Source organism: Passer domesticus, chromosome 2 (assembly GCF_036417665.1).
Source record: "Passer domesticus isolate bPasDom1 chromosome 2, bPasDom1.hap1, whole genome shotgun sequence".
Taxonomy (NCBI): domain Eukaryota; kingdom Metazoa; phylum Chordata; class Aves; order Passeriformes; family Passeridae; genus Passer; species Passer domesticus.
Genome location: NC_087475.1, coordinates 121,429,419 through 121,454,720, shown reverse-complemented (window position 1 = coordinate 121,454,720; position 25,302 = coordinate 121,429,419). Strand labels below are relative to the sequence as shown.

General features: G+C 36.8%; 1 protein-coding gene across 4 annotated transcripts in view; it reads right to left on the bottom strand.

Annotated features, from left to right (window-relative positions):
* The window catches only part of CADM2 (cell adhesion molecule 2), a 569,139-nt gene that overhangs the window by 151,895 nt on the left and 391,942 nt on the right, over positions 1-25,302 (bottom strand). For all 4 annotated transcript variants that reach the window (XM_064410951.1, XM_064410953.1, XM_064410952.1 and 1 more), the window contains one exon: positions 16,785-16,934. In XM_064410951.1, the coding sequence (XP_064267021.1) occupies positions 16,785-16,934 (150 nt within the window). The remainder of the gene's footprint in view (positions 1-16,784; positions 16,935-25,302) is intronic.

The following is a 25,302-nucleotide window of genomic DNA, read 5'->3' as shown; positions in this document are numbered from 1 at the left end:
TGTGTCATGATTTGATCTGTCACAGGCAAAACCTGCCTATAAGGCAACTGTTGGGAGTGATAAATTATATCTTAATTTCTTGAACACACAACGTGTTTTAAGGAACTATCTCTTTGTGGATTTTTTAGTCAATTATTCAGCAAAGAGTTTCTAAAACATGAAATCCCAAGAATTCACACTTGTTCTGTTTATAGTAATTTGCCCTTTACAAAAATTCTCAGCTTTTTTGTCCATCTTTTCCTGATAGGTGAGAAAGAATTGGGACTTACCCTCCTGGTCTAGAGCTGCCTCACTCTCTTCTCTCAGCTGCCTGGTCAGTCTCTGCCTCTTCAAGTGGAGAAGAAAAAAAAAATTCTACCTGCCTTTCTTGCAGTGGCAGAATATATTTAGATCACTTTTTTTCATGTTCCTAATACCCATGAATTTATAGATATTTGATACTCGTACTTTCTTTAAAACAGATTGGAACTGGACAACATAATAATGAGGGAGCATTTGGAAGAAGAAAATGTGAGTTAAATGACAGTGCAATCATATGGTACAATTTACTAGGAACACCAGCTAAAAATGCTTTCTCTTCCAACACTTCAGATTAAATGAACACTCACAAAATTCCAGAACAACTCTAAGAAAACCACACTCACAGTATGCCAGTACACCCCTTGCAGGAGCATGACTTGAAAATACCTGATCATTTCTAGCCACTGAGGAAAGGAAAACCTTTGAAGATTCTCAGATGATATTGTTTTCAGTGCCACATAAATTACATCAATTCAATTTCTATTACCCTCTATTCCAGGCCTATTAAATCTTTACTAATAGGTCTCCTTCATGTCATGCCCGTGCAGTGAGATGCAAGGCCCTTTTTATCATAAGTTAAACCGTGGTAATGGGGGGATGGCTGGGTGACATACTGCTCTCAGACAAGGAGAGTAATTTGCACATTTTAAAATAAGAAATTAATCCTTATCGCCTCTATAACAACTTGAAGGACAACTCTGATCCACTGTGCCTTGATCAGCTTGATGTAAAAAAATACCCATTTATTGTTGTAGATAAAAGAAGGAAAGGAAATATGAGTGCTGGAATATCTTTCTTCAAAATTGTTGCAAAGCACATAAAATGAATAAAGACATTTTCATATCACTGCCATTTGATCTTTTCCTTTGCTACTCTCTGCCATGTTTGAAAACATAAACACAGATGTAGGCTGTTTGACTGTCTCAGAAGGGAGGATCCTTTTCTTCTAAGGGAATCAGAGGGGGAGAATCAGAAAGAGAAAATCTATGTTAATAAGGGTGTGGGGTAGGTTTTTTTTTTCAGCAAAGTGAGTTTATTACTGACCAGTGTAAAAACCATCCTCTGAGGAAGCTGCAGTGCACTGATAGATTGTACACAGACCCCTTAACTTCCCTCCTTGCAAATTGACATCATCATTGCCAGCAGATTTTGTTAAACACGGATGAACTGCACCTCTTAAAGCCTTCAGCAGCAAGGCTGACATTTTTTGGACAGTAAATCCTCTCATTTTTGAAAAAGCAATGATATACACTTTAGGACACATCGATCTGGAGGATGAGTCCAAGCTCATCCAGGCTTAAAAACCTTGGAAATAGCACAAGCTGACCTGAGTTGCATTAACTTTTCTGAATTCCCCTATAGCCTCTCAAAAGAAGTGGTTCAAACATAACATGATAGGAGAGCATTTACAGCTGTCGTCAGGAGCCTCTGCATTGTGTGCTGATGTGGCCCTGCATCATCCTGGGATGATGAACTCTGGCTTGAGGAGCAAAGGCAGAACAGAGAGAAATATGGTTGGAATAAACTTTTCTTACATCACCTTAACTGCCGTACAGTCGGAGAATAATGTGAGTAATAAAGCAAGGATGTAGCTGGCAGGAATGGATAAAATACGTCTCTCTGCTTAGCACACTTTCATCTATAAATGCGTAAAAGTATGCAGGTCCTTGGTAACTTCAACACTCAAACCAAGCTGGATTTTAAAAGTCTAACTCACTACAGAAGTGGATTATTTTACACAAAGCCACAACATGTTTCATATCATAGTTTTCATTTCCTCAGGAGTTGGAGTAGAAGAGTTCAGCAAAAGAGCAAGGCATCAAAACAAAGATACACCTTGCTTTTTTACCCTTCTATTTTAGCAGACAGGTGTGCACAATTTTTCATAACCAAGGAAAAAAAGAAGTTTAAAGGACTTGTAAACTGTACCTTTGTTTTGTCCCCATTGAGGCTGCTCACTTTCTGAAAATGAGCATAAAAACCTCAAGATGCCCCAGAGAGAAAGCAGGACACATCTTTTCTGCTTCTGCTTCACCTAGGAACAAATCCCACCAGAAACTGGCACAAAAAAGAAACCAAAATATGCAGTTACCCTACTAGCAGAGCTTGCCACAACACAAATTAATGCTATTTAGCAGCACTTTACCTTGTAATGCTGCCCCTTCACTTTCTGCAGCCAGGCACCCGCAGGTGCCTTAGCCCTGAGCGGATCTGGGATGGAGCAGGGAATGAGCTCCCAGCTCTGATCCAGGGCCCTGAGCTCCCCTCTGTCAGAACGGGGTGTTCTTCTGACACTAAGGTAATACTTGAGGGTAAGAGTCATTCTAAGAAGCAGTTTGTGCTGGTGGTGTTGTGCTCTGTAGTGCCAAGGTTTATCCCTTACTCCCATTTCCCGAGAGTGAAATTCAGTTTTAGGTCAACTCCTACACATATAAACCTGATTCTTGAAGCAGACCTTTCCATGGTTCCAATGGACCACACTTGTTATGGCCATGTGAGGCAATAAAACCAAACTCTAAATTACATTCAGTTTTCAATCAGAGGCTCTTGAATAGAGCCAATGAAAGGAAAGATGTTTTATCAGTGATCTGTGCAGATAGGCTGATGTGTTTCACACAAAACTAGCAAAAAGCCCACATTGACAAAATCATCATATTGAGAAAATCACTAATTAATTGATGTAGTAATGCCTCATTTTCTACTTTCTATTTTAAAACTTTATGTTAAATTTTCTTTCTATTAAAAAAAAAATTCTGATGCTAGAATGGTGTGCTGGTTTTGGCTGGGGTGGAATTAAGTTACTCCACAGTGGCTGGAATAGGGCTGTATTTTGCTTTTGTGATGAACTTAGATTGAGATTTTATTTCAGATCAAGTTTCCATTCCATACCTATAAGCCTGAACTGAAATAAACACTTTAAAATTATTTTTAAAAGATAATATGTTTACATCAGGCATATTTCTCTCCCCTCCCCCAGATCAAGTTTGATACTTAATGCTACATTTTGAAGAGAAGAATATTAAAATGGTGATATTTTCTGAAAAACAGAAAATCCAGATCTCACTGCAGTTCAGTTTTGAAGGAGAATAGTTTTAAGAGACATGAAGTTTTCATTATTAACACCTAAAAGCTTCAGTAAAGAAGCTTGTTAAGCATCAATCCACAGCTATGCCTGAAAGACAAACAAAGGTGTCTTAATGACTAAGGATGTCTGTTACAGAAAGTGGGGGTACAGTGGTCTAATACTTTTTTCAAACATTTTCTGTCCTCCACTGTCAAAAATGTTGTCTTTTCATAGTCTTTTCCAGAAGTTAATTCAGGGTGAAAGATCAGGCAGGTGTCATTCATGTGAAGCCTTGATATTTTATTTATAACAATTTCTTACTGTGAGTGGTGAGCAACCAATTTACCTGGAAAACACACAGGAGGGATCCTTGTCAGACAGAAGGAACTGGCACCCATGAGGTCTCTCAAACACTTCCCCAAGAACCAGTGAACAGAGGCTGACACAGGTATTTTAACAAGAACACCTCAGGTGGTGCTCTGCCTCCTGACTAAGAGGAACAGCATCTTGCATGATTTCAAGGCTCCTACTTGCCTCAGCTCTAAGGTGACCCTCCCAGGTGAGTACAAGAATAATTCCAGTATGAAACTGTACACTGCAACAAACTAAAAAAGGAACAAGCCCTCCCCTTTCCATGCCCCACCACCCTGACAGATGCTCAGGCACGGGGAAACAGCCATTTAAAATTCAAAACATTGACCAGGCAGCATCAAGGCGCTGAGGAAGAAAACGATAAGAAAATGTTTTTATGCTAATAAGGGGAAACTGAAGCCTTCAACAGGTCAGAAAAAAATACCCATTCACAATCCTGGCTTATCTGCACAGAGAGAAAATTCCGTGTGTGTGAGTCAGTTGCTAAGAAAGCTCTGACTAATGCAGATACAAGTCTGACTTTTTAAGTTGACATTTCTACTTTTCCAGTGGATCAGAACTGTCAGGAGAGTTCCCCAGGCAGAGCAGAGGATTGCAGAGCAGAGCTATTCTGTAGCAGTCTGAGTTGTGGCGTAAGTGCTTTGATGGAATTAGTAATGGTGGTTTAAGGAACAGCCTCGGATTCTATTCCCAGCACTAGCAATTACCACTCCCATAACAGAATCAGAACAAAGGAACAAAATCAGATAGAAACGAGCTGACAAAGAGCAAATTCCCTTCTGCTGCTGCTTTCACAAGGCCATTAAATAACATCTGGCAGTGGGGCAGGGCAGACAACTGGAGACAGGAGCATTTTAAAGTGCTGCTACTAGACCGGCCAAGAGCTCAGCTGTACAGAGTCCTTCATGTCTCTTCTGCTTTTCTCACAAGATGTGACTGTGATAAACATTTACCGTTCAAAAATTAAAAAATGATCAAAAATATCTTTTATCAACTATATCAGCAGAACAGACTGTGCATCTGTAGATGGATTAAATATAATTTTGCTAGGTAGTTGGAGAAAAAAAGTCTTTAAAGACAGCATTTGGCATGGGTTAATCACCTCTTTCATTAAAGAAAGGAATACATACTGAGAACATCTTTCTGCCATCCGATTAAGCAATGAGCCAATACAATTGTAAATCTTCCAGAAATTCCCCATGGTTCAACTCAACAGAGGCAATTCTTTACTTCTCAGACCATATCTCTCATTTTCAGATAAGCATTGCATTAATTGTGTACAAAAACTTTCTATCATGCTGTTAAAAGAAATGGAATGTGACTGTTCTTTTTCTCCTTAGCAACCTTTGACAATTAAGAGATTGAATTATTCATATGTATGTTTAATAATATAATAACATTTTTAAAGCTTGCTCACCACTCAATTGCTTCAACAGCACACAGACCCAAAACTGTTTGATTGCAGCATGAATAGTGCCACTGTTTCCTTTCTGCTGTTATAGTGGCTGACACAACTTACTGTCTCTGTAACTGAGGTAAAAAGGATTTCAGAGTAGGATTCTGAGGATCACATGCTATGGATTGATTTGCAAGTCATTGGAATTTCTTCTTCCTTTTAATGAGGCAGATTTTAAGCCTTGTCTGCACTTATTTTATTGCTTACAATTAATGTAAGTACTAATTCTCTGCACCCATATCATGTAAGTGTGTTCAAATTTGACTCATGTTCTGAACACAGTTCAATGCAGACACGTTTTCTCTGTGCTAATAAGCAGCACAACCATGGTATTAAAATAGAATGAGACTTGCACTGAGATTAATGATAATTTCATTTAGGAATGGGCAGATACAAATGATACCTGCTTCATTTTTTAGGAAAAAAAAAAAAGACTGGAAAAATCTGAAGAATATCAGGAAACACATCTTGCATGAAGAAAAATAAATGAATACACATGTGCTAAGACTGTACATTGCATTGTACATTTTATAAACTAAGTTTTTGTTTACTGGAATAAACTAAATCATGACCCTTGTGGGAAGACCCATTTAGTAAGAGGGGTTTGTATTTTTTGCTTCTAAATATTATTTTAAATAATGAGAAATTCTATTTAAGTTGCTTTGCTTTCATCTAACATACATGTGAACCATCAGTGTAATTGCATAGCATTATTATTCCCTTAGGCTGCTGCTGGACAATAGAGATACAGATAGAAATAAAACAGTAACAGCTTGTGACAGGTTACACTTAAAATGTTTGATCAGACTGATCAATGGTCCTGTGCTTCCAACGCTAAGCTGAGGTTCAAGGAAGGAAAAGATAATGGTTGTTCCAACACTTTGGATGTATCTCTGTGAATTAGAAGGCACTTGGGATGCTGCTCCAGACTTAATACAGCTGTCACATACAAGAAATGCTTTTCACCATCTCAGACTCCACGATGGAAATTCTCATCTGCATTATGTCTTTCAAAAAACATTTATGTTACTCTCTACCCACTTGTTTTGCATCTTGGTTTTATTTTAGATTTCAGAAGCTTAATTTTTTTACCCAGTTTTGTAATTATTTTATATTATCTAAACAGCATACTGAAAACCTATTGATATTTGACAGTGAATATACAAATGTCAATAATTACCTGTTAGTTATTGTAGATTAACTGTTAAAGGCATTTTAATTTTTTTAAACATCTGTTAATATGAGGTTAAACTCTCTCTGCTATCAGTTTGTTGGTTTGTGTTTTCCTCTTCTTCATTTACACAATTGCCTTTTGGTTTTTGTGTTTCCTCAAGCTCCTTTTACCCAGAGAACAAGCCTCTGAAAGTAATCTCATTCAGGTTGATTCAGTTCTTGTTTCAGTTAAATTTAAAGTTATTTTCTTTGGCTCACAGCAGAACATTGCAGAGTCTCTCACTGAGGTATTGAGGATTTTCACCCCATATCAGCAGCTTATCAGCAATTACTTTTCTGCACACAGATCCTTAAAGATCCAGGACACAATGATTTGTTACAATTTCTGTGCTGAAACAATCATGTTCCTTAAATAAGTTTCTACCAGAAAGGGAGAGGAAAGATGAGCACTTCTAATAATGGGAGATCCCATGCTTCCACCTCAGAAATTGAAAACAGTATTATTTTCAGGCACATCCAGGCACTATGAAAGCATACATTTACTGCCTTTATTTAAATCTTTGGATATATTAAAATCCTCAGTTTGCCTGACCTTAATACCACAATCCTCCTGAAAGCTATTCATCTGGCTTTTGGATTGGCTTCATAACATCTGATGTTCAATTTGGTAAAAATTGCCTTTAATTTATTACCCACTGCTGACAGACATTTAAATATGGTATTCTATTTTTGCTAATAGAGCAGAATTTCTATTCACATGACAAGGTGTGACTCTAATGCACAGCAGGCGTTCAAAAATTTCTCTTAGATTTAGTACATATCTTTTACAAATTTGTTTTAATGGGTATAATATACATATATTTAACATACCCAGTGAAAAGAGACACAAGCTGTCCTCACCCTTGTTGAGTGTGTAGAGAAAAGCCTTCTACAGAGATGTTCATGCTCACTGTATTGCAGCCAGCTCTAACTCAGAGAGGATTTATCTCCCTGAGCCAACAGGCTCCTAAACCCTGCTAATTCAACATTGTGAGGACAGAACATTTCTGGGGTGTCTCCACCCTATTTGCCTGAGCAAGATGGAAATGTCTCCACAATCTGGCAAGCCTTCATCTCCCAGAAAAGCTGTAATTTCAGAGGACACAGGGCTGGAGCCCACAGGTAGAACTCTGTTATCAAACCAGGTTCTGGGGCAGGTTTGGAATCAATCTAGTTGTCTCAGGGCTAGGTAAGGCAGAGTGGGAATTCTGAATCATGCTGATAGAAGAGGCTTTTGCTATTCCATTAGTATTTTCCTACCTGGCAGTCACTGTCCTTCAGTCATATCCTTTGGAGTTCTTTTCCATCCACTTGGGTAATTCTCTAAAAATGTGTTGTTGAATCACTCTGAACTACATTTCTCCTTGACCTGCTGTGTTTTTTATTCCTGCAACATTTACTGACTGTTAATCTCCATGTTAACCCTTCTGAAAGCAGCTGGAATGGCAGTGACTGTACCACCTGCTGTTACTGTAGGACTGCTGAGATTATATTGCATTTCATTTCAGTTCCTGTTTCAAAGTCGGCTTTTGATTGACTGCTTCCAGTACTACTACACAGAGTGGTACAGAATCTTAAATTTTAAATGTGTTAAGTTACATCTGTGTCTGTGAGCCATCCTAAAAATGTTCTTTTCAGCTGATCTAATTTGCTTGGAGAAACCCTGTGGAACCTGGACAGATCTGCCTGCAATATCTTAGCTAGCTCAGATGCCTCTTCATGGCACTGTGCCACGCAGATACTGTCATGTTTTCAGGGGTTTCTGCTTTGCCCTTGGAAGATTTTTATCCTCCAGATGCAAAGTCATGACTATGCGTGTGCTGTGAATTATTTCTTATTTCTGTATCCAACATCACACATTTTTGTCTTGGGAATATCTGAATGTTCCATGATTGTCTTTCCCTTTTAATCATAACTATTCTTATGCTTTTATCCTAAAGCTAATCATTTATATACTGATATGATGTTTCTAAATATTTGCATTTCAACATTTTCCAATGCTACCGTTTTCCTCCGAGAAGCATAATTTTCACCAGACCTGAAAATATCGGATCGGGTGAAAATTCAGTTTTCAAAGGCAGTTCTTTCTGTTCTCCATAGTTCAGGGGTTTTTTTTGGATTTAACAATCACTTATATGACAAAACATTCAGGTACTGGTCTGTCTGGTGACCCTCTTATTCCTATGACTCCACTGTACTGAATACCCTGTGATATAACAATCAGCATTCTTGCCTGTCACATAGTTTCTCAAAAAAAATAACCTTCACCTTCCCTAAGGAACACTCCTCGCTGTGTTCCTGATTAAAAACAAAATGTCTTTTTTCTGCCTACCTTCACGTTTCTTATGATGTACAATGCTGAGCTCCACTGCTCCGGGATCTACCGCTTATCATCGCAAGTGTATTGTCCTTCTTGCCCTTCCCTGCACTCCAATTGTTCCTCACTATCATTCGCTCTAAGAGTTGTCTAAAAAAACCCCAACGGGTTCAGAATTTAATGTAACAGGTCCATTTTGTTCAGAAATCCCAGGAAGTTTGGCTCATCCACGTAAACAACTAGTGCAGAGAGTGCGGATATAAGAAATTTCTTTTTGCACCTCTTTTCAACTTCACCCCCACCCCTCAAAAAAAAAGGAATTCTCACTCATAAAATATTCTTTGCCATTTAAAACAAAAATAGCCAGCAGCCTAAGTATCATGAAACTTCATTACAGAGTAATCTGAGCAGTGTCATCACAACTACTGCTTCAATTCATCATATACCAATGTATCAGCTTCATTCTCCATTTAGCTTGAGTGCTGGTAAACTCAATTTCTGCACATACCCACACTTCAGCACAATATAATGCAAACTCCTACACTTTTTAACCATCTCTACAATACAGCCATTTACTCCCTTAATTCTGCTAAGAAATGGAAAAATAAATGCTGTAAGTGGGAGTAGTTCTACTAATTTATTGCAATGAAATAATATTCTAATGCATTGTAATACATTTTTAAAATGTAATTTTCATATCCATGCAGACAATAGCTGTCAAGATATTTTAACAGACTCCTGGTCCCTTTTATCACGTTATCTTTTTTAAAATGCATGAACACAAACATTCCAGGTTTCAAAAGTGGCAGCATGTTTTGAAACCATGGGGTTTAAGGATAAAGAGAGACACTTGATCTCAAAAGCTCTAAGACAGCTTCTGTCCTTCCCCAGAGCACTATGGAACTACCAACCAAAATGATTTAAGCTTGTTTACTATCCGTGACCCAGAGGGAAGCTGCATTGGGTTTGGTAGGGATAGAATTAATTTTCTTCATAGCAACCTGTATGGTGCTGTGTTTTGGGTTCATGACCAAAACAGTGTGGAAAACAGATCAGTGCACTGAATATTGCTGAGCATTATCAAGGCCTTCTCTGTTTCTCACTCTGCACCCACAGTGAGAAGGCTGGGGGTGGCCAAGAAATTGGGAAGGTACAAGGTATAGTGAGGACTTCTGACCCATATGACCATGGAATAAACACAGTAATAAAAAACCTGGGAGTTTCTTTCCCCAAGTAGGGACTGTTTGGAGTCTGGCTGGCACATCACACTGCTGGTGGGACAGAGTGAGTGACTGCCTTTCTATTATTTGGAAATTTTTATTCCTATTTCCTTCTCTTATTAAATTCTCTTAACCTTGATATGTAAGTTTTTCTTGGTTTTGCCCTTCTGATGCTCTCCTCTACTCCCGTGCAAGGGATTGAGAGCAAGAACCCATTAATAAGAAAGAAAATTACAGCTGAACAACTTAACCCAGGTTATCTGTCCCTATATGTCATTCTGTGGGTCTCAAGGAAAGATAAAACCTGACCAGACAGCCACTGATATTTGTCTGGCACAGTTGTGAAATCAACAGATCTGACTGACAGAAAAGGTGATCTCAACTACATACCTTGGAATGACTACTCTAAAAGATTTTTACTGAAAGCTGATTGTAAAAATCATATTTCTTCTTCATACTTTTTTTTTTTAAGTGCTAGAAACCTCCCAAATATTATAAAGCATTTACAGACTATTGCTATTCTGGTCAGGGAGAAAAAAAGATAAAATAAAATCCTATCCCTATGCACTAACTTCTCCCAAACTTGTTGGCTGTAAAATAATCCTTCAATAATTATCTGTATAGTTTTCTTGCATTTTTCCCATTGCTTTTCAAGCTACTTCATAGGTTGACTACAAGGTATTCTCTCCTTGAAAGGGTCTATTAAACTCTAAGTAACAGTGAATCTAATTTATATGTGTACCCTAGGATGGGGTTAAGCTTGGTCATCATCTCCTGTCTGATACCATCTCCACTCAATTATATAACAGGAAACAGAGCATGTGAAGGTGGAGACGTAAGTCCATTCATCATTGCTACTCGATTTCACATTACCTAAATGCTAATGCTCTCCATCCTCCCCACAATACAGCTTGTATGCCTCCCTGTCTTGCATAACTAATTTAAACCATGTATGTTCTGCTTTCCTTTCTACTGCAAAAAGAAACATTATTTTCTTTGCTTCTCTGACTCATGTTTTGTACAAACCTATTCCTTTTGTCTACACGCTCACCTACATCTTAAATTCAACTACTTACTAGAATCATTAAATGTCTACAAGAGGAAAGTTCACGATTTCTCCCCAGTCAGAAATATCCTCAAATTATTTTTGTAACTCACAAGTACCTCTGCTTGTTTATGCAGATTAGAATCTGAGGCTGAATCACCAGAGAATGGCGTAGATTTGGTTTATACTTAAATTCAATAGCCAGAGCCTGGCTGCCACAAAGCAAGTCAAAGAATAAATACAGCTATCTAGGATGGAGTTCTGTATCTATACCATCAAAAAGACAGGATTTCCATACCTGAGAAGACCAGCTTTTTAGGTGGCAATTTGATCACCATTTTAGTGTTAGAGTAAAAAAATTCTCTGCACTAATGAATCCTTCCAAACTTATGCACATGACACTGGAACTAAAATTCCATGCCTTACACACAGTGAATTTTCAACTCCCTCTAAATATCTTTCTACAGAGAAAGAAAAAGGTCAGCAGTTGTTTTCATGGAGTTGATAGCACATCCCAACAGTCACGATGGTTTGAATGGAGATACGGCTGAAACTCTCTAAACTCACAGGAGAATTCCAGCACAATATTGCCACCCCTGTGAGGGAACAAATGCTGAACCTCATGGGCTGCTGCTGTACCCAAACATGTTCCCAAGATTACCTGAGGCACTGTGCCTATCAGGGAAGCTCTTGAGGGCTTTACAAGAACAGTGGCCTCTCACAACCCTTGTTAAGTGCACCACTATCTCTGAAAGGTATTGAGATGATAGGGAGCTACATAAATGCCAAGCACTCTTACACGTGAAAAATCAAAGGTCATCTAAAGAAACATATTCTGCTGCTGAGGGATGAATAATTCTGAGGCTGGAATATCCTTTCTAATTTTTCAGTAAGACATGAAAGTGCTACTACTTGATGAAAGCACAGGGGACGTGTACCCACCTATGATTAGCATCAGGCACATGTCTCATCAAAATCTATGTCAGTTTGTGGCAAACTTATCATGGTCAATGTCAACACACCCTTGTTTTACTATCAAGAGACCTGAAAACTTCCCTGTTAAGGTGGAGAGCAGCTATTTTACACTTGCACTTGCCTGACTGAGCAAAACTGCTAGGTCTGGACACACCAGGTACAGATTCTCTTCCTTTTCGTGGTCTGATTGCACATTTTTATACTGAGGAGATTAAACACCTTTGATATCAACAGCCATTGTTCAGTTGCACATTCCTCCTTTATAACTCAATATCCTGCTACATATTTATCTATATTCTTTACTGAATGGGAATATGAGATGGCTGCTATAGTAAGTTGCATAAAGGTTCTTTTCAGTCTTTATCAAGTATCTCTGTGTTTGCATGCTATGGCCTTTTTCTTATAGCTCTGCATTCATATTTATGTCTCTCTGCATTTATTGCCCTCTCAAAATCCTTAAGAAGTGACACCAGTGAAGATAAAATAAAAAGAACCTATATTAATTTAAAATAATATCTGCCAGTTCTACACTGTTGCACATTGTGCTTCTTCCAAAGGCAGCTATGCAATTATAAGTACTTGGGTGCATAAAGTGATATGGAGGTTTCTATGGCAATTATTCATTTTAATTGAAAATTGTGTAGGGAAAGACTAATTTCAAGTGCAGCACACAATTTGCATTTTTTTTTCCAGAGAATCTGGACTTCCTTAGGGTGAGTTGTGAACTCCTATTTTTCAGGAAGACACAATCTTTAAAATTCTCAGGGGGCAGCAGAGGGTGGGAGACCAAGGTAAGGTTGTTAAGCTTATTAACATTTAGAAGTATGTATCCACTTCTTCAGTACAGTATTTTTTACTGTCTGGTAAAGATTTGATGATTTAAATGAAAGAGAAAGAATTAAAAATACAATTGATACACAATGCTCTTGAATCTCTGAGGTAGAGGAACCAGAAAAAGACAGAAGTACCAAAAAGGACAGCAAGGAGACAGGTCATCAGTGAGACCAAGTCCACCAGATCAAACATTTCTATTTTCATATATTTTAGCTACTCTGTGTTAGAATAATAATGAGGACAAAATTATTTCGGATCTTAATATATTTCAGAGTGTCAAAGAAAGAGTTAGAGGGAAGCAGCAGTTTCACCTTGGTGAGATAATAAAAAAAAAGCTATAACTTAATTTTCCGTAGGAAAATAGGATTTCTTTCTCCTCCTTATTCCCGTCACTACAATGAGTCAAACACGTTTTAGGCTGAAATTTACAACAAAAACAAAGTAGATGTGCTGCAAGTGATGAAGACCTGGAAATCGCCTCTGAACTGTGATTTCACATTCACTAAATTCAATGTTGCCTTTTCTGAAAAAAGGCTTACCTGATTTTTTGTCTATATCTTTTCAAGGCTGTATAGGCCAAATGCCGGAAATGTCCCAAGTTAAAAATAGCTCCTGTCTCCTTCATAAATAATAAATAAATATTAATTTGATGTGAAGGTTGGGGGTGGAAGTGTTCTTTACCAGCCACACAATCCTCCTAACTGAGAAAAACACCTCTTAGAAAGATGTGGCCAAAGCAGTATGTGAGGGGAAGCAGAATAGTAATTTTAATAATGTGGTTTTGGTATTGGTGTGTTTGGCTCATTGCATTTCTATACTTTAGAATATCTAGAACAGAAAAGGAAGAATGACTCCTAACTTCAATGTCATTGCATCACAGTTCAGAAGAATGCAAAATTACATGAGTGTGATTTTCATAATATATGTGTCAAACATTTTTAATAACCTGAAGACTAATAATTCACCCCTTGCGGAGAGGCACAGGAATTTGAAGCCACATTTCTTACAGGTGACTGACTCTCTTTTCCTTTTTCACTGGAAGTTCTATTTTGGTCAGAAAATGGCTTTGCAAGACAGGGGAACCAACTTGCTTGAGAAATGAGCATGAGCATGGAAGGGGTCTTGCCAAGGACAATCCAGCAAGGGAGAGATTTTCACTATATGGACAATTTCCTCTATTTTTGGCACTTGTTCTGCCATATGGTGGTGGTCTTAAGGTCTATGGTTGGACTTGGTGAGATCTTAAAAGCCTTTTCTAACCCTAATTATTATATATACTGGCAGCTCTTACCTCCCTCATATTCTGCTGGACTCTCAAGCTTCTTTTGACACTTACATGCATTCCTTCATTTTACCATTTGACTCTCTCATCATTATTAAAATATATAGCTATAAAAAAAGGTTTCTTGAATTTGTTTTATGTTCCCAGATATGAAAGAAATACTCTCTCACTCCTATGTGTGCCAGCCATATAAATAACCTATTGAGGGGAAGTAAAGTTCAAAGTAAGCAAATTTGATTTATTTCTGAACATGGCAACACTCAGAGTGACTCAGCTCTGATGGTGATGAAAGGCTGCTGGTGATGCTGCTTGTCCAAGCTTCTGTTTTCCACACAGAACATAACTCTATAGCCATTCAAGCTTCCATTAATTTTCAGGGTTTGAGAAACACAGCTATTAAAAAGCAATGTTCATGGTGTTGAAAGGACAAGTAAGACCTGGAGGTTGGTTTTGGCTAACAATAAGAGACAGGTTTGAATAGACTCTGGCAGAGGCACTACTGTCAATAAATTAAATGCAATGACTGGTTGTAGTAGAAAGCTGCTTTTTTATAGCCAAATTGTATTCCTGGCTGGGAGAAGTGGGAAACGAGGAAAGAAAAAAAAAAAAAAATGGGGAAGCCTTTACAGTTTCAATTGCCATCATTTCCTGACAAAACCACTAATAAATAACTAATAAATATCTCTCTCAATTTTGGCTCAATAATGCAACCATCAAAAGCATGTGAAGGAAATATCTTTCTTACTTACAGGAACCTATACATATACAAACAGGAAAAATTGCCAGTGGAAGCTGTAGCTTCCCTTTCAGAAGTGGCAGAATGTTTTCCATGCAGGAATTGGATGTACTGCTCACTCCCTTCAGTATACTTGAGACTGGAAATATCACACAGAGTGCAAACTGCTGCTGACATAAGACTTAGTATCTCCAACTAAAGGATCTGAAGCTTTTCTTCACCACATGAAGACATTTCCATGTGTAATAGATGCAGAGTAATTCCTCCATAAAATTAATCATCAAATATTCCTTCAAGTCATGGGACAAGCTAAAAGTTCAATAAAGACTGTGGTCCCTTAAATTCACACACTTGAGCTCTGCACATTTCCTGTGGGGAATATAAATTGCTTCTAGTACTTACTACTCTGCATGCTATTCAAATTCTGTTGCTTTAATTCATTATATTCAAAACGAATACAAACTTCAATTATTTGTTGTAAAAGTAGAGATTTCGCTAAAGCACACAGAAAATTCAACTCACACCAAAATGGCTACAGTGCTCAAATTAATGTATTTGCAGTCCTCACACGTCCTTCTCCGCAGCCTTTAAAATGTCACTTATTTTATAAAAGATATAGATTTTCTGAGTATTGATGTGCCCTATCAACACACAAGGTGCCTATGCTTTTAGTTTTGCAGACATTACTTACCCATCCCAAATCACTAATGATTACAGCTAAAATGAAGGGGTGCATGTGGGCAAAGGTGACAGCACAGGACTTGCAGCTGGAAAGTTTGCACCTTATAAACCTCTCATCTTCAATCCTACATTCAAAAGGTACTTATGATTTCAAAGAAATTGCAAATCAAATGATTACACGCTACAGGAAATTAGATAAAAGAGAAAGGAACCACTTCAACACCATCAAGAGATTCTATTCAGCTATTATATTAATAGTAAAAAAACATTTTGATTGCAGCTTCTGCAGGTATAAAATGACAGGTTTTAGATTCTTTTTTATTGAAGTGCACAGATCCACAAAGCGTTTTTAGTCCTACAAGGTATTTTACACTCTTGTAATCATTCAGCAAAGCATTTGGACAGCAGTTCTTTAATTTTGAGCAGAGTAATAACTGCACTTGTTAAAATATGTTCTAGAGTATGTAGCACCTTTCAAAATAAATTCAAGCACCAGAATTAACTGTTGAACTTTTGTACCACTGAAATCAACACCAAAGCTTTTACATTTTTTAAAGCCAAATGATGAATTCATTAGTCCTAACTTTAATTTCTTTACGGTATCTACTGCAATCATTACATTAACATTCTATTATGTAAAATGCAATGCTTTTTTCAGTTCAATTTGACATCTACAAATATATATCACTTAATAATGTCCTTATTTTTGTAAGGAATGGATGTTTTCCTGTCTTTTGTTCTTCACTAATTTAACGAAAATGTAAAAAAAAATCTGTGCATGGAAACATTGGAAACATCTGGACATAAAATCCAAGCATTTTTTGTTAGTTAAGAACAGCTATCACAGCAACTGTTCATTGCACCAACAACCAGACTTCTGTACACTAGTGGCAAACTGTGGGAATATATATATAAATGTAAAAAAATATAAAATATATATTTATGCATGCACACTAATAAAAATGAGTCACAAGTTTTATGGGCTACTACTTATCTTGCCACTCATAAATGCTCTTCCAATATATTTTTCAACAGGGCAAAATTATCTTAAAAGAAGCCTTTCAAATCCTATTCTTGTTCTTTAATAATTTAAATATAATATGATAAGAGAATATTTCATTGAATCCCAGTCAAAAAAATAAAATCACATAATAATTATAATAGAAGACATCAATTCCTAGAATATATGGGACATATATTCATATCAGAGTATTAAACAGAAATTGTTTTAAACTTTTTTTTCTTATGAAAAAACACAGTGCAGAAGCATGAGTTCAGGAAAGAGTTTACCTTTCTTGTCATCGAAGTACAGTGTCTGTTGAGCTGGATTTGACCACTGGAGGGAGGTGTTATCATTTTGATCGACCCTGCAGGTCAAATTTGCTGTTCCACCTTCAACAACTGTGACGTTCTGTGTGAGTGGGAACTGCCCTTGGCTGCCTGAGGAGGGAGGGAAGGGATGCAGACAGGAAGAGAGCAGGAGAAAAAAAAAAAGAAAATATTTAAGTTGCAGGATTGAATTTATTGCAGCAGCTTCCCACAGATGATAGACCCGGAATTCAATGTGATCTAGTCTGACCAAAGAAAGGTAGTACAATAAATTTTTTAAAACTGCATTTACAATATATTCCCTGTAACCAAGAAACAGCTGGATGAATTATGAAATAAGGGTTTCCCCCCACCCCCTTCTTCCCCCTCTGTGAGTCATACTATTTAGTTCCAAAGAAATACTCAGCATTTTTGTCTCCTGAGACATACCAAAGACAACTTAGTGCAGGCAATGCAGTTAAATCATTGGTGAAAACATCGCTGAGAACATAACACAAAAATCCACAGAGTTTTTAACAGAGAGGGATGGGGCAACTTTGACTCCCTCTTTCTTTTTTATACATTTTAAAGGCCTCTCAGGATGATGTTTTCTGGGTCAGGTTTGGGAAATTGTTGGAGAGCAAATGTAGTGTGAATCTAACACTTGATGCATGCTCTGTTGGGGGAATATAACCTGATCACATATGAAAACGGAAGAGGTGATATAGTAGGTCTCTTTCACATCTGTGATTCAATCCCAGAGCATTATCAATCACATTAAGTGCCTCCTGAAAAGTCACTGGGATGGTTTCCAAATGCCTCTACACAATGCAGGAGCAGTATCAGTCAGGTTCTTGAATCACAAGCATTTCCAATGGCATAGTTAGACTAAAGTGTTTATGTAGTGTGAGGATAGCACACCCCTTGTCAAACAGCACAACACATTCTGAAAAACAGGCCTGCAAGAAGTGAACACAGTAAAAAACATGGAAGTGGTTTTTAACATGGGTGGGGAAAGGAAAAAAAATCTTGAATAATTAGCAAGACATTTCATTGAACATACGATTTCTATCTAGGTGATATATTATTTATTCAAGGGTACAATGCAAAAGAAAGAAAACCTAATACTCCAAATGAAATATATGCTTCTTTCTTCTTCTGCTTTTATAGAGGTTCTATTAAAAGAAGCACTGAAGAGTAGGTAGAGAAGCTTGCATAAGAAGTGTAATGCCAAGATTGACACTCAAGTGGGATGTGTCAGAAATTAAAAACCTCTCTACAGTCCTACAGGAGGGAACAAGCTCATAGATGTGTCACAAGCACATCAAGGAAATAATATATACAATATCCATTAATGATACAATACAAAATCATAAACCCAGCATAAAACCTTCAGAGAAATATCCTATTTTAGTGGCTGTCATCAGACTTGTTCCCAACTAAGTTAAACTGAGGCACGTCTTCTATACAAAAGCGTGATAATATGAAAATTTATTATCTAGGATAGAGGTTTGCAGATGACCAGAGTAAGGAATTACTAAATAAAGCATTAACAACTGAACTTCTATTTGACCTACTGATATTGCACAAAACAGAATTCTAACCAGATTTGGATTTCCCTATATAAAATAATCTTGATGGACTTAGATATGGAACAAAGCCACCCACATCAATGAAATAAATAAAATATTTCCATCAAAATGCAGATGTGAATAACTGGTATAATTTTTGTATAAATATCAACTACAGATATCTAAAGATCAAGATTTAGCATGTACTGATATTTACTCTAAGAGGATATTTACTATCAACAGGATAACAGATATAATAAAAAAAAAAATTAGGAATACTAAAAATACCATAGCTAATTTAAATGCTGCAAATAATAAATGCCAAAATTCTCATGACATCCTCTGTATCTGACACTTCATTAATCAAACCCTGCTTCTTGAAAACCACACATAGAGAACTATATGATGAGAGAAAAATCATAAACAAGGATGGGGAAAAAAAGAAAACAGAAAAGATTTGTAATTTCCTTCCATTTCTCCTCTTTCAATTCCAATGTGTCAAGGAACTTCAAGATATTGCATAAATTGCTTATCATATAAATTAGAATTTCTTTAAATCCAGAAAAATGCACACAGCCTGTTATTACTTCCACTAAATTACAGGCAACTTACCAAAGAAATAACCTTCTAAAGTACGAGCTGTGAATAGGAGGCTATGTGGGCTAAAACACTTTTTGCCTAGAAGAAGCATTAAACAGAACCTAGTGCCAGAGATTAGCACAGTGAAATCTGTCACTTACATTAAAGAACTGGAATGGGAGGTAGTTTAATAAAGAACCTGCTGTAATGATTCAGGACCCTATTAACACAGATGAGGAGATCTCCCCATAATTACCCTGTGTTCTCTGTCTGATATTACAGCTCTTATCATGAAGGTGTCAGTGTACGTGCACTCTGTCATTTGTTAATGACTGCCAAGTCACAGACTCATCTCTGGTCAAGAAGTAAACTATTCTGATCAACCATATAAATGGAAACTACAGATGCTGTAACCTGAATAAGTTAGAAGAACTTTCTTTTCTCTGGCCAACCTAGTGATTGCTGATGATTTAGAAACAAGAATTAATTTAAACTATAAAAATAAGACCAAAACATTCATCTTATCTCTTGCCAACAGAGAATCTGTATGGTTCTGGAGAAGATGCACAGAGCTTCATGGGAAGTTTGCACTGGAGAAAGAGGCACAGAGAAAATGAGAGAAAATTTAATATGGAAAGTAGCCTGAGTAGAAAGAAGGGAGCCTTTGCAGGACAGAGAAAATTATATAAAGCAAGTCCAAATTAATGGATACTGCAATCCTCTTAATGAAGACAAAAACTATTAGCAAGTGATGGGAAAACTAAGACAAAGAAAAACTTATGAGATTTATTTTACTGTTTGCATCTAACTTGGGATACTGAAGTAGGGCTGGAAGGACAGGAGAAGGTTGTAAAGCCCTATATGAAACAGGTGAACACCAAATAAAGCATCAGCATCCTGCCCTTTAACTACAGTAAAAGTGTCAAAGAAGTGCTTTATGCTACTAGAGACTTCTGGTTCTTGAGGATCCGACAATATTTTGTGGGAGAGCCCTTAATGTCCCCTAACAAAAGCATTCCATCTTGACTTAACAAGTGCAGTAATGGAAAAATTAGTGGCCCCTTCAGTGACTCATTTCGGAGAGTAACAGTCACCATTGTTCAAATAAAACCACAAAATCCACTTCTGCTCTGAATCTGTCTTGCTGTAGCACCCAGCTTCCCCTGGCTCTTGTATCTTTTTCCCCGCTCTGAAGAGCCCTCTGTTATGAAATTTCTCTTGTAGGTACTTAGAGACTGTGATCATATCACCCATTAACCTTCTTTTTGATAATCTAAATAAATTGAACTCTTAAGTCTTTCTGCAGAAATCTCATTTTTCTAATCCTTTAATTAGTCTGTGCCTCCTCTCTGTGCCCTCTTCCATGTGTCCTCTCCTTTCTGAAGTGTGCAGCCCCCCTGCTGCAGCTACAGAAGGCAGAAATCCAAAGGTGATGCCACTTCTCTGCCAGTTTTCGGTATTCTTGTTTGCACTTAAAAAGAGAAAAGAGTCCCTTGGCCCCACGGTCAGATCCAGGTGTGGCTGAAGGTTTACCATGGAGCTGGCATCTTTTCTCAGACACCCTTCCAGTTCTCTTCACTGCATTCAACACAGCTCTTCAGGTAAGTACAGTAGAATTTATTTCCTATTTAACTGAGATGATTGACAGGTATAATTGAGATAATGAATATGAAAGGGACCATCCTAAAGACAGGGTTATTACCCATCCAGCTTACTTGCTATCCTCCCAACAAATGGCTGGAAATGGATGACATTTCCAACCTCCACCAGCAGTTCAAGTCAGTCAAACACACACACATACACACACACTCATATATATATATATATTTTATTTTTTTTTACTGCCTGTATGGAATACACTAAAAAAGACCTAAAAAAAACCCCCAACCAAACACTGATGGCTCACATTAACAATTTCCTTGCATCTGAAAAGGAAAAAACTACAAGGTTATGCAAAGGTAAATTGCAACAAGCAGTGATATTACTGCAGAAAGGAGGCTGCATCAAGGCATTGTCATCATGTTGTATCCCAGCTCCTTTGCTCATTTTAGAAGCTTTGTTAGCAACATTATTTCAACTTTTTGGACTAGATGGAGCTCTGTTGAAGTGTATTCTACCACAGGTTGTTTCTGAAATGTTTTGTGGAGGACCAGTTCTCATATCTCATTAGCCACAAGCTGTTTCCTGTCAAGAGAGGCTATTTTTTTTTCTTTTTCTCACCCAGAAATCATGGCTAAACTGCTTTCACATTTAGCACTGATTTTTATCTCAGTATGTGACAAGTCTATGTAGAATAATTATCATTATTTGGTCCAGTTTGTAAACATTCATCATGTGAGTTCACCTCATGTTTTTTTGTTTATGCTTGGGTTAGGTTTTGTGCTTGGTTTTGTGGTTTTGATTTTGGTTTTTGTTGTTTTGGGTTTTTTTTTTTTCTTTTTGCAATTACAATGAAAGCTCTTTAATGAGTTTAACACTCCCACTTGATGCTTCGGTGATACATTCTAATCAATTTACCAGGCTAATTATAAATGTGACTAGGTGGCTGTAAGGACTGAGAAAACATAATTCTCTCTTTAGTTTTGTTTCTGCAAAGGTCTCTTTTTGTAAAGCAAACAGTTATGCCACAAATTAAGAGCATTTCACATTATCAGGACAGCAAGCTTTGCCACTCTGTATCAGAAAGGCAGAAAAAGAAATGGTTTTAGTTAGAGAGGAAGGCTGGGAAAAGAGGTGAGAGAGAGCAGTGAATTATCAGTGTTTTGGGACATTGGTTCTACTTTTGAGAGCCTGGCAGACCAGTGTCCCCATGAGGTGAATTAAGTTCATCAGCATGAAAAAAGGAAAAAGTAGAAACAATAGCAGGGATTTATCCTTTGCATGGAATCACAAAGCCATGAGACTTTTATTTGATACCTCTATAGCATGGTGTCAGCCAAAACCAGAGCCCATAAAAATGCAAAGGTTTAGCAGAGGAAATTAAAAAAAGGGAAAAAAAGCCAAAAAAACCCAACAAATTTGAAAAATAATTTTTCTGATTTTTAATATTGATTTTAACAGGACCAGGCCCTAAAAATAAAGTAAATGTTTAGGTGAGAGGGAAAGCAGCGTACTACTTCAAATAGCAGCTTGCATCTATAGGGAGACTAGATTAATTTTGGCCTTCTTTCTTAGTAAAGAAACTAAAACATTAGGGGGGAAAAAAGCCATTATGATGAAATATCTAATACACTGAATCACTTTCCTGGCTTTCTCGCTTAATTTATATATGAAATAATGCAAACATCTCTCCAAGGAGACAAAGTGTTATTAGCTTGTCTTTACCTAATTTAAAGAGCAATGACATTGTGGATTGCATTTCAGCAATCAGAGATCTGCATTACTGTGCAACTGTGTGCTTCTTCTGACTCTGCAATAGGAATGAATCCACTTCTCTATTTTGTCAGCATGGAGACCAGATTGAAGGGTCATGTCCTGGAAATTCTGAAGGAAGAAACTACACAAGTTGTTGCCTTTGCTATTTTTCAATTTTTTTAGAACAGTCCTTAAGAGTGTGGTAAAAATATCTATGACAGAATAAAAAAGGTAGTTTAACTCCTAATGCATAACCACCTGCTTTGCTTTATTCTACAAGAAAATACAGCAATGTACCTGCATGTTAAACTGCATTCACACAGCATTTTTAAAGAACAAAAGATTGCCTGAGCATTATTTGATACACAGACTCCTTGACTGGAGGAATTCGCCTTCCTGAACTTGCTGTTTTAAATAGAAGTAATTTAGTTCTATATCTGGATTGTAAATACTTTTTGAGTTTATGCAGTTATGCTGTTGAGTTTATGTTTAAATTGTTTGCTCACTGAGGAAACATCGTTTAAAAAAAGAAACAAACCAAACAAAACAAAATTGTGTCCTCTAATAACTGTTACATACTCCAGTAACAAAACCTCTTGCAGAGAACACAGGAATTAATGAGAACACTACAGAAACTTACTATAGAATGACAGGTTTAGGAGAGAGAGAAGAAATAATGCAGAGAATAACTGTTAACCCCAGATTGTGCATTCAAGGTCACTGAGCCTTTTTAAATGTTTCAGCAATACTAAAATAATGCAAAGGCAAAGGACTAGAGTGCTGTCTCTGATTTCAGATGATGAAATTTATGTCTGACAGCAAAAATAGAAAATTCCTTCACTCCGTGTGTTTCAGGTGTATGTTTCCAAACCACTAGCTAACTCAAAATATAATTAATTTTGACTATATGACAGTGAAAGAGATTACAGATATAATTTGGAAAAAAAAAAAGCAACAACAAAAAAACCAAAACCAAAAAACATATTGAAGTAAAGTATTCCACAATGATAAAAAGGAAAAAGTATGAGAGAAACAATAGGGGGGGGTGGAAAAGTGGGCACAAACAGTGCTTTTTCCTAGGAGTCTTACCTAAGTGCCTATTTTTTACTCTTTTCAGGCTGTCACCATGGTATTACTTGCTTGTCAATGGAGAAGAGTATCCAGTGATTTTCTTCAGTTATCATTTATTGAAAGGTAGTCTCTTCCACCACTTTGAATTCTTGAGGAAGTTATAAATCCAAACATAACTGAAGTGAACCTCATCTTTCCACAAAAGTTATAACTAACTGATGAATTTTCTGGTTCTCATAAATGCAAATATGGCTCAGAGCTTTTTGCCACCTGTCACTTTAAAGCGTTATGTTCAATTCTTTGTGCCTTAACAAATTGAAAAGTCCTTTTCCTCTAAAAGCAGGACAGATCCAGTCCTGACATGAAGAGTAAGGAATTAATTTTCATTTCTTTCAGGATCTGGTTCTTATTGTCACCATATTTCTATTGCTAATCTCTAATATATACCAAAGACACCTTTGCTAATCTCCCAGTAATTCAGAAAGCCAACCACAGCATTTCCCACAATTCTCCTCTATTTTAATCCTGGTTTGAAATACTTTGGGCAAATTGCCCAGAGTAATTTCAGAGTAAATAGAAATATAAGTTAACATTAATGCTGGGGGAAAATATTTTGAAAAATAATACTTTTATTGCAAATAGGTAATATGTAGAGAAGATGGATATTACTAGAAATTACAAAGTAATTAAGAAAATTTTGACCAGAAGAAAAGATGGACTGATATAAATAGAAATTTTAACTTTTTACACAGTATTAAAACAAAATAATTTTTCTTCAGCAAAAATCAAAATATTCTGGTTTTCATTTTTTCAAAATAAACATTCCACTGAAAGGTAATTACACAAAGAAGAAAAAAATGTATCAGTGGATTTGATTCATCTTTTCCCTCCTCATTTTGCTACAATCCCTTTCATGATTTCCTTTCACTCATTTGTGAAAATTGTAAATCTATTGGAAAAAAAGTGCTTTCTTATTCTTTCCAGCTATTGAGTTCTATAAAATAAAATATATTTGCATCTCTCCAGGAATATACTTTTCCTCCTTCCTTCATCCTTAAAGACAAATTATGATATTTGAAGTCCAACATGCAGGTAACCCACCTGGCAAGGACTTTCTTATGGTATACCTATTTATCTTTGTTCTCTGTTTGACCTTTTTTTTTCTATCTCAGCAGAACACAACCAAGGTTTAAAATCCTTCCACTTTTAACTTTGTTTCACCAACTCCTGAAATGTCATTCGAAGAGAAGTTAAAAGACAGAGAAGAGGCAGCTCCAAGTAGTGCTGTTATTTGAATGTTTGTGATCTCAAAAAGGATTCAGAAATCCCCCAAAATGCACCATAACTGCACTGCTTATTGTTAGTTATAAACACGCATGGCAAGAGCTCACTCACCAAATGGAACCTCCTGGGTTTAAATGGAAGCCTGAACTTTTCAATGTATTGAACGGCTGAGGAAAAGTGAAAATTAAAACTGTTCTAGGTTTGCCTTAGTATTTGTCCACAGTAGCTTCATTCTTGTTAAAAAAATAGAACTAAACAAACCTTGTACACATTTACACATATATGCCCACACAGGTAGAGATGCACAAAGAAAAGTGATAAAATTGCTAATAAACCCCAGCTTGTTTCTGTGCATTTAACTTCTTTTTACTTCAGTATATTTCAATTAGACTGGAACAGCACATTTAAACACTGATCTTACCACCCCTGCTTTGGAAACAAGTCTGAATAAGAATCACCTGTCATTGCACCAGTACACTAAATAAATCTTTGCGACCTGGACTTCAAACACTTCCACTGCTCAGTTTTCTTCAGGAGACAAGTCATCCTCAAAGGTAAATGAATAAAAAAGCAAAGGTGGAGAAAACAGATTTTGATCAGAGACTTATCTGTTCTGATTACTACATCACTGGTGTTTTTCA